This window comes from Pseudophryne corroboree, chromosome 2 (assembly GCF_028390025.1).
Source record: "Pseudophryne corroboree isolate aPseCor3 chromosome 2, aPseCor3.hap2, whole genome shotgun sequence".
Classification (NCBI taxonomy): Eukaryota; Metazoa; Chordata; class Amphibia; order Anura; family Myobatrachidae; genus Pseudophryne; species Pseudophryne corroboree.
The window spans coordinates 723,708,646-723,719,638 of NC_086445.1; the positions used below are offsets into that span (position 1 = coordinate 723,708,646).

At 40.5% G+C, this 10,993-nt stretch overlaps 1 protein-coding gene across 1 annotated transcript; it reads right to left on the reverse strand.

Moving 5' to 3' along the window:
* Positions 1 to 607: 607 nt before the first annotated feature.
* Positions 608 to 994, reverse strand: LOC135011271 (uncharacterized). Its single transcript, XM_063952445.1, has one exon. The coding sequence runs from the start codon at positions 992 to 994 to the stop codon at positions 608 to 610; it is 387 nt and encodes a 128-aa protein (XP_063808515.1).
* Between the last annotated feature and the right edge of the window lie 9,999 nt (positions 995 to 10,993).

Here is a 10,993-nt window from a genome sequence, read left to right on the forward strand (position 1 = left end):
GATTCCCGATGTTGCCGTCCATCATGTCTGCGCATTGTGGTGCATATGCATGCGCAGATCGAACCTGATCGCAGGCTGTGAGAAAATGCAGCCTAGCGATCAGGTCTGAATTACACCCTAAGTACCTACTCCTGCACTGAGCTAACACTAGGAGGGAAAACACTAGAGCAGGGAAGCTGCCTCTAGTGCTGGGAATGGAGACAGACCACAGAGTGATGCACTGTCTAACACCCCCCCTCGCTCAAGGCTATCTCTGGTTACATACATTTGCATAACACTTTATCAAAGACATTTCTCAATAAGGTTTTCCTGTAACCAAAAACACATTAATAAAGCATGTTAAGCAAATCAACATTTCTCAAAAGTATTCCAGTCCACATTTTGTCATGAACATGTTCAGCAAGTGTGATGACTGTCCCTTTGCCAACATTTCAGTAGCATTGCTCTCGCTTGCTATGTAATCCACATTGACAGACTTGTTTTAGGTCGACATGCATTAGGTACTGGAAGACAAATCAATTGCTGCCTTTTTATCACACACAATGTTGATAGTCTCACTGTGGTAAAGAAGGCTAAGCTCACATAAAGTCTCCTTCATACATAAAGCTTATTTTGCAGTTGCTGTAAGTGCCATGTACTCCACCTCAGTGGTGGATAGGGCAATAGTGGGTTGTTTTCTGCTCGCCAAACTGATGGCTGTGCCTCCCAAAATGAACAAGTATCCCATGTAGGAACGACTGTCATCCTCATCTGATCCCCAATAGGCATCACAGAAAACTTCCAAAGTCGTACCTTTTGACTTTGTACACATCAACTTTAATGAACTTGTACCTTTTAAGTACCTTAAGATTCTTTTGGCTGCAATCCAGTGTTGACTCCCATGGTTAATTGCAAACTGGCTTGCCCGGCTCACTGCATGTGTGATGTCGGGGAGAGTCCCAATACTTGCATACATTAAGCTGCCAACAGCATTTTGATAAGGAACCTCTCTCATTTCCTCTATCTCCTCTTGCCGAAGTTGGTAACATGGCCTTTACCATCTTTATGCTTTTGTCAATAGGAGTGCTCTCTGGTTTTACATCAAACATTCCATACTTGTGAAGTATTGCTTTAATATACAGTATGTCTGTTGATCAATTTTAACAGTCCCATCTTTCAGGTTTTGTACAGTCCTCATGCCTAACAAATGATTTGCAGGGCCTAAATCTTTTAGCTTAAATATATGTTGTAGCTGCTGTTTTACATCAGTAATGTGCTCTTCTGGACCTGCTCGCAATAGATCATCCACATACACAACTATGATGAACCGCTTTACTTCTATAGTTTTGTGATATAAGCAATGATTAGTCTCTGACCTAACAAAGTTCATCTCTAGCAGCACATCCTCCAGCTTTACATACCAACAACAACTACTTTGCTTTAGGCCGTACAAAGATTTCTTTAAGAGGCAAACCTTTCCCTCTTGGAATATATTCTCGTCATAATGTTCAGGTGGTTCCGTATAAATCTCCTCAATTAGCTCTCCATTTAGGAATGCAGAATCAAAGTTTAACTGATATAGCAATTAAATCATGAAGTATAGCAATGGCAATGACTAACCTCAAGGTGCTGTACCTTGTGACAGGTGAAAAGATCCCTCCATAGTCGATTCCCGATTTTTGTGTGTATCCTTTAGCAAAAAGGCAGGCTGTAATAGTCCCATATGCATTCAGCTTTCTGCAAAAGACCCATTTGTTCTTGATTGTCTTACGGCTATTCTGCCTATCAACTCAGTCCATGTACTGTTATCATTCAGAGCTGACAACTCTGTATCTATTGCTGACTTCCATTCTTTCCAGTCGCTACTTAATTTTGCTTCCTGTATATTTTGGGGTTCACAGTAAGCTATATTTGCATATTCCTCACTGTATCTTTTGGATGGATCACCTTTATTGCTCCTCATGGAACTTCTGTTTCCTGATTGGGTATCCGCATTAACACTTTCAGGTTCAGACAGGCTTTCTGCTGCTTGTATATCCATAGATACATATTGTTGCTGTGATTCTTGTTCCACTGTTCCAGTGATTGGTGCTGTCTCATGGAATACTACATCTCTAGACTTCAGAAGACGTTTGTTTCTAATGTCCCAAAGCCTGTATTCTTTGCTTTCTTCACAGTATCCTAGCATAATACATTCCACTGACTTTGGATCTAATTTCCATCTTTTCTCCTTAGGTATATGTGCATAAGCTTTACAGCCGAAGACACGGAGATGATTGACAGCTGGCTTTTTTTTGGACCACACCTTCAGTGTCGTTTTACCTTTTACAGGTACTGTGGGAACACAGTTTTTAAGATATACTGCAGTAGACACTGCTTCCACCCAAAAGCTTTTCTCCAGGCCTGTGTCACTCAACATAGTCCATGCTCTCTCAACAATTCCAGATTTGCATGCTCACTCACACCGTTTTGTTCTGGCATGTAAGCAATTGTTAGTTGATGATGTATGCCATAATTCTTCAGTAACTGTGCTAAAACTCTGTTGTCATACTCTCCGCTATTGTCGGATCTCAAGATTTTTAATTTCAGACCCACCTGAGTCTCCACCAGGTTCTTGTATTCCACAATTTTATTGACAACTTTGCTTTTAGCTTTCACGAAATACACGTGTCATCTTTGTGGCATCATCAGTGTTAGAAAATAACTGTAGCCACTCATTGATTCCATCTCCATCGGAACACATACATCAGTATGCACTAGGGCTAGTGGTATTTCCACTCTACTAGTAGACTTAGGAAATGGGGTGCGAGTCTGCTTTCATTTTATACAACTCTCACACACAGGTCTCTCAGTATTAATCACAGTGATTCCAGTTGCCATTCCATCGATTAGTTTCCAGACGTTGTCATATTCCAGATGACCTTGGCGCCTGTGCCACAGCTCCATTGACTGGTTTGAATCAGAGGCCACCATTGCAGAACACTGCTCAGTGTCTAGGACATACAGTTGGTCGATAGGAATATGTTCGTGGAGGATGTATTCATGTGACCGTCAGTCAGGAGACCGATGGTCACATAACCTACCCCTACATCCTGAAGTATCACAATCTCGATGGTCGGCATGCTGACCAACAGGGTCTATTCCCACTCGAGGGTGTCCACGACACCCATAGAGTGGGAATAGAACCCGTGGTGACTGCAGCTCACCACTGAGCCTGCAGCATGGCAAGCAAAGTGAGCCCGCAAGGGGAGTGCCCCCCCCACCGATATTCCACTGCCAGGATCCCAGCATCGGTATGCTGACTGCTGATCAAGCATACCACACCCCGTTCTTGGAACTTCAGCAGCTTGGCTCTTACAATTTCTGTTGTCAGCTTGGTATCGTTAGACTTCCAAAGCTACTATCAGGAAATCAAGTTCTGGTGTCAGATTTTGTAACATCACCATCGCCACTTCCTTGTCATCTACCTGTGCCGCCACAGATGTCAACTGCTGAGCTAGTGACAATATTTTATCAATTATAATCATTAATGTCTTTACAGGCACTTAACTTTGTCCTATACAGCATATGCAACGAGTTTAATCTTCTCATCAGTCCTTTGTCCTCATACACCATTTGCAGAGCTACCCAGAAGTCTTTGGCTGACAGTTTCCCGCTGATAATGGAGTAGACATGTTGTTCCATGGCCAAGCCTATCATCCTGATGGCTCTATCCACTTCAATTGGGTTTGGGTCTGCTCCTGGCTCAATTGTGACTTTCCACAACTTATCCAGCTTAAGCTGCATCTCCATGGCAAATTTCAATGTTATGTAATTCTCTGAGCCGTTTAGCTTTGTAAAATTAATGCTGTTTCCTGTAATGTACATTCTTCTCTATATTTAATAAAAGTACTCCTTCTTTAATCATCTGCACTTTTATTTTTTTATGTACCTGTTTTAGAATGCCTTTCCGACTTGGGGTCCTGGGCCCCGTAACCTGTTGGCAGAGTGTTGCGGTGTCAGATAGGGATGTTAGTCCACACAACGGCACTTAACCAGGATGATTGGTTTATTCTGATAACAAAGGTAACTGCTTGTAGTATATAGAAGATGTTCTGCAGCAGAAGGAACTCACAGTATACATGTGAAGTTGTACAGCAATGACACAGCGTCTTAGTACTCACAGGGTGCAGCTGCGGGGTAGGCAAGGTCTCACACTCAGCAGAGCAGAAGCAGCACGTCAGTGCATTTGTCTCTCGCAAGAAGAACTCTCTCAGACCGTGCACTAAGCACCTCCTCCTTCACTGAGCTGACACTAGGAGGGAAAACACTAGAGCAGGGAAGCTGCCTCTAGTGCTGGAAACGGAGACAGACCACAGAGTGACCCACTGTCTAACAATATTCACTTATTCATAGTATTCACACTAAGGTACCTGAAGGAGGTAAACATTTTTACTTGTAATAAATAAAATGTATCAATTACAAATTCATGTAGATATATAGTATACATAATATATATGCTAAAGAATCCTCACTGACCATATTATCTTGATAACAACACTTCTTCCCATAATTGCTAGAGGTGTGCACAGAACACCATATTTTGGTTTTGATTCTAAGTCATTGAAATGTTTCATATTTTTTTTCAAAACCACCCTCAAATGTTTTGGTTTTGGATCTGTATTTCTTTCAAATTGATAAAAGCAGCTAAAATCAGGTAATTTGGACCATTTCTTCCTACAGTGTTATTAATATCAATAACATTAATTTCCAGTGCAATAAAGTATCTGAATTTACATGGGAGGGTCTTACATACAATCCAAAACATGTAAGATTCTGCTTATAGATACTATATATACTTGGAGAGATGACCTTGAGCCAAGACTCGGTACGACTCTGAACCCCAAAGTGACTCGAGCCGGCACTCAGGTTCAATATGGAACCACAAAATTGGGGTATATTCATTTTTCAGCAGAACCAAACAGCTCATCTCTAGTAATTATTTCACACTGCTCCAAATAAATAATATTAGAACTATTAAATATAATATTATCTATCAGTTTTATAACTCCATATACATTGCAGTGTTCTCCTACAGTGTTACCCATAGTCAGCATTCATTGTTCCGTTATTGTCCATGCAGTCTTGAGGAGGGGATGAGGAATAGGATGCAAAAGGTGAATTAACCCAGCTGGAAAAAAAAGATGGGAAAAAACTGTGTTTGCTGGTTTTATTACCAACTATGTGTCAATGGGAGGCAAACAACTACAGACCAGTGAGTCTTACATCAGTAGTAGGGAAATTGATGGAAACACTCTTAAAAGAAAGAGTTGCAGATTATCTTAAGTCCGGCAATTTACAGGATCCCAAACAGCATGGATTCACTGGGGGGAGATCATGTCAAACAAATCTTATTGACTTTTTTGACTGTGTGACTAAAGTGATGGATAAAGGTGGAGCCATGGATATAGCTTATCTAGACTTTAATAAGGCTTTTGACACTGTTCCACATCGCAGACTGCTAAATAAACTTGAAAGTTTGGGATTGGATATTATGATTATTGAATGGATAAGATCTTGGTTGAAGGATAGAAAACAGAGAGTTGTGGTAAATGGAGTGCATTCACAGGAGGGAAATGTTACCAGTGGAGTACCCCAGGGATCTGTACTTGGACCAGTGCTTTTTAATATCTTTATTGGTGACATTGCAAATGGCATTAAAGGGAAAGTATGCCTTTTTGCAGATGACACAAAGGTATGCAACAGGGTAGACACACCAGGTGGGGTAAAACAAATGATTGAGGATCTAGGTAGACTAGAGGAATGGTCAAGAGTGTGGCAATTACAGTTTAATGCCAAAAAATGCAAAATCATGCACTTGGGTCTCAAAAATCCAAAGGCTAAATATAGTATTAATGGCACTATACTGGAAACTACTGAGGAGGAAAGGGATCTAGGAGTCACTATTTCAGATGACTTAAAGGCAGGTAAGCAATGTAACAAAGCAATGAGGAAGGCTAGTCTGATGCTTGGCTGCATTGGGAGAGGAATCAGCAGCAGAAAGAAAGAAGTAATAATGCCACTGTATAGGTCATTGGTACGGCCTCATCTAGAATACTGTGTTCAATTCTGGAGGCCATATCTTCAAAAGGATATTAATACATTAGAAACTGTACAAAGAAGGGCAACTAAAATGATGCATGGCCTACATCACAAAACATACACAGAAAGACTAAGAAATCTCAATATGTATAGTTTGGAGCAGAGAAGGGAAAGGGGGGACATGATAGAAACTTTCAAATATATCAAGGGTTTTAACAAAGTCCAGGAGGGAAACATTCTCCAAATGAAGAGAAGCAATAGGACACGAGGACATGCACTGAAACTGGAGGGGGGGAGGTTCAGGGGAAATTTGCGGAAAAATTACTTCACAGAAAGGGTAGTGGACAAGTGGAATAGCCTCCCATCGGAGGTGGTAGAGGCTAAGACAGTAGAGCAATTTAAGCATGCATGGGATAGACATAAGGATATCCTTACAAAGAAATAAGGATCAATTAAGGTTAGAGATTAAAAAAAAAAAAAAAAAAAGAGGCAGACTAGATGGGCCAAGTGGTTCTTATCTGCCGACAAATTCTATGCTTCTATGTTAATCTTTTGCAGGTCATTGGTACTGTATATAAATTGTGAGGGTGAGTGTCCAAGCAAAAGGAGACAGAAGAATTCTGTAACACAATCCACTAATATTATTGAGTTCTTTAGCTAATTTGTTTCATAACATTGTTATTTAGTTTATATTCTCTGTTCCATTCTAGCCTCAATGAGCACTTATACCAATTTCTTTTAGTTTTCTGACTTTCCATATTTCATGTCTGACAGGATTTCTTCTTGATCAACGCTATAGTGGGTGAAATCTTCATCTTCTACCTGCTGTGAGCCCAATAGGAGAAACTGTAACTTTGAGTGAATCTTCAAACAACATTTTACATTTCTAGGACCTAACTGTCCAATATTTGCATTACATTCGTAAAAGAGATGGGCAACATACATCACTTCAGATATTTCTTAATCACATTTGGCTTCCTGTGCATCATGGGATATATTTATAGAAGCTTTTATGTTCTAGTATTGGGTCTAATCATTGTTGGCATCTTTGACTATATTGTGCTTCTTCACATACATATAGGTGGAGATATATGGTCGTCTTAGAAATGGTTTCATTTCAGAAATAAGATTTTCTTCTTCAGATTGGTGTTACACATAGATATCAGAGAAACTAGGATGTCACATGTGATCAAAATGGAGCAATGTAATAAGGACTTTTAAGGAGTTTTGTCCTGACCTATTTATGCGTAGATTAGAAGACAGAAATTCTTATTAATTATACAAAACATAATATTTAATATCTTCTATAACAATTTTGTAGTTTCTCTAAATATGCAATCTTTTCCATTGATGTCAGTAAAAATTAAAGATGTTTGTGGACAGACATATTTAGGTTTTGACTCTGGTTCTTGTTTTGTTTTTGGGTCTGGATTCCATAAAAAAATGATCAAAAGTCAAAACTAGGTGAAATTGTGTCACTTTGAACAGATTTTGTCTCGACATTAGTATTATGTCATGTACAGTCATTTATACAAGATGCTACATGTAGAAAATATACTGGGAGAGTACTGGCTCATAGAATTATCTTATGAGAACAAGATACCCCAAGGTGGACATTACTCAGAAGAGAAACATTTATGAAATATGAATTATGTTATTCTCAGTGTTATGCAGCATGTGGTATATGGAGATGGAAAACACATGCAGCAATAGAAACCAGGTAATTTAATAAAAGTAGATACAGTAGACCAAGGTGGACTGCACCAAGAAAGTGATTTAATTTGATAAAAATCAATTGGCAGCTCTTGTTTTAAGTGACTTTTTATTAGGTGAAGAACAGGTTATGATAGAAGTGCTTTTCTTACATGTAATAAGAAAACGGTGCCACCTCACCATCAGTCAAGGCTCATAAAAAAGTGTTCTCAAAAATGCAGATGGTAATCTTCTTGCACATTCACAGCACTTTCAGACTTGTATAAGGTGAAGTACTCTCTCAAACTAGATGTAAAATTTCTTTCCTCAATGTCCTGATATGCATTAAGAAATGAAGAGAAGGAGCAACAACAGTGTGTTATGCCCATTGGTTTGTAAGCAGATTCTGGGTGTTGTCTTAATCAGTCCATGTTGTAATTTTACTTACCAGATTGCAGCTTGCACAAGATGTGAAGAGACATGGGGGGTAATTCCAAGTTGATCGCAGCAGGAATTTTGTTAGCAATTGGACAAAACCATGTGCACTGCAGGGGAGGCAGATTTAACATGTGCAGAGAGAGTTAAATTTGGGTGGGGTGTGTTCAATCTGCAATCAAATTTACAGTGTAAAAATAAAGCAGCCAGGATTTACCCTGCACATAAATAAAATAACCCACCCAAATCTAACTCTTTCTGCACATGTTATATCTGCCTCCCCTGCAGTGCACATGGTTTTGCCCAACTGCTAACAAAATTCCTGCTGCAATCAACTTGGAAGTACCCCCATGATGCAGGCTGTTTCTATGTACTCGATGGTCTATAGAAATGTTCCTTTTATTTTGACTAGGTACTTAAACAATGATTTGATTTAATGTATAGTATTGCAAAGGGATAGCAACAGCAGTAAGAAAGTAAAAAGTTGGCCTTTGCCCAGAATGTTTGTCATACTAAACATTATACAAGATGAGACATAAAGAAAATATAGCAGCAATAGTATAAAAATTACGAAACAAATCCCTTGACAAGTTGAAAACTAACAAGACAGAAATCCTTGCACAGAATTAAAGCAGTGTGAAAAAGACAATCTTTGTAGATAAAAATGATACAGCAAGTGTGACATAAAAAAGTGAAAACATACACAGTACTTTACAGTACTGTATGTCATTGCAAATAATAGGAATTTAATACCTACTGGTAATTCCTTTTCTCGTAGTCCATAGTGGATACTGGGAATGTACTTTAGTTCCATGGGGTATAGATCAGGTCCATTGGAGCCTGGCACTTTAAGAAATCATTAGTGTGTGCTGGCTTCTCCCCTCTATGCCCCTCCTAGAAGACGCAGTCTGGGAAAACTGTGCCTGAGGAGACAGACATACTTTAAAAGAAGGATATAAACACAAACAGTGGTGAGGTAATGAACCAACACACAACAGTAAAAGATAGCAGATCTAAACAAAAAAAAAGAAGGAATAAAAAGGATAGCAACGCTAACCAAACATGGAACATGGACAGCAACAGCAGACCCAACCAAGAACACTTACAACCAAGTCACTAGGAATACGAAGCACTGAGGCGGGCGCCCAGTATCCACTATGGACTATGAGAAAAGGAATTACCGGTAGGTATTAAATTCCTATTTTCTCTATCGTCCTAGTGGATACAGGGAATGTACTTTAGTACCATGGGGAAGTCTCAAAGCTCCAAGAATGGGTAGGAGAGTGCTGAGACCCCTGAAAAACCACCTGACCAAACTGAAGGTAATCTCTGGCCAAGGTGTCGAAACTGTAGAATTTTACGAATGTGTTTGAACCGGACCAAGTAGCTGCCCGGCACTACTGTAAGGCCGAGACACCCCGGCAGCCGCCCAGGAAGAAATAACCAGCCTTATGTAGTGGGCCTGGATAGAACTCGGCAACGGTAATGCTGCTGAAGAATAGGCTTGTTGGATGGTCAACATGAGCCAATGAGCAATAGACTGCTTAGAAGCAGGACGATCAATTTTGGTAGCATCATAAAGGACAAAAAGGTTGTCAGACTTCCTTTGACCAGCTGTCCTCTTGACGTAAATCCTCAAAGCCCTTACAACATCCAAGGACTTTGGATCAACCAATGTGTCAGACAGCACTGGAACCACAATCGGTTGATTAATGTAAACAGCTGAAACCACCTTCTGCAAAAATCCAGCCTATTCTCGTGAAATATCAAATATGGGCTCTTATAGGATAAGGCCCACAATTTTGATACACGTCTTACAGAGGCTAAAGCCAACAACGTGACTGTCATCCACGTTAGATATTTCAAGTCTAATCTGTTTAAGGGTTCAAACCAGTCTGACTGTAGAAAAGTCAAGACCACGTTGAGATCCCACAGAGCTGTTGGAGGGACAAAGGGTGGCTGGATGCCAAGAACACCCTTTAGGAAAGTCTGTACCGCTAGTTGTTTCTGCAAGTATAGATAGATCCGAAATCTGAACTTTGAATGAGCCTCACCATAGGCCCTTATCCACACCTGCTTGAAGAAAAAGAAGAAAAAAACTGCAAAGTCGAAATTCCATAGGAGGTTATTTTCTACCCTTGCACCACGAGACATATTTCTTCCAGATACAGTGGTAATGTTTGAACGTGACCACCTCATGGGCCTGGACCATAGTGGAAATAACGTTGGATGGGAGACCTTTTCTAGTTAAGATCTGCCTCTCAACTTCCAAGCCATCAAACATAGCCACAGTAAGCCTTGATAGACAAATGGTCCTTGTTGAAGAAGGTCTTTGAGTAGCTAAAGAGGCCAGGGTTCCTCCAGAGACCTGGTTAGGAGGTCCGTGTACCAGACCCGTCGAGTCCAATCCAGGGCAATTAGAATTGCCTGAACTCTTTCCCTTTTGAGTCTTTTTAGAACTTTTGGAATGAGAGGGATTGGAGGGAACAGGTATACAAACTGGTAGTTCCACGACGCCATCAGAGTGTCCACTGCTGCAGCCTACGGATCCCTCATCCTGGAACAGAAATGACAGAGCTTCTTGCGGAGATGAGAAGAAATCAGTTATATCTGCGGACAGCCCCACTGGTGAACCAGTTATTGGAACACCTGAGGATGAAGGCCCCATTCCCCCGGATGGAGGTCTTGCCTGCTGAGGAAATCTGCTTCCCAGTTGTCCAGACCTGGAATAGATATGAGATGGCACTTGCATTGGCTTCTGCCCAGAGGAGTATCCTTGACACTTCTCGCATTGCAGCCCTGCTTC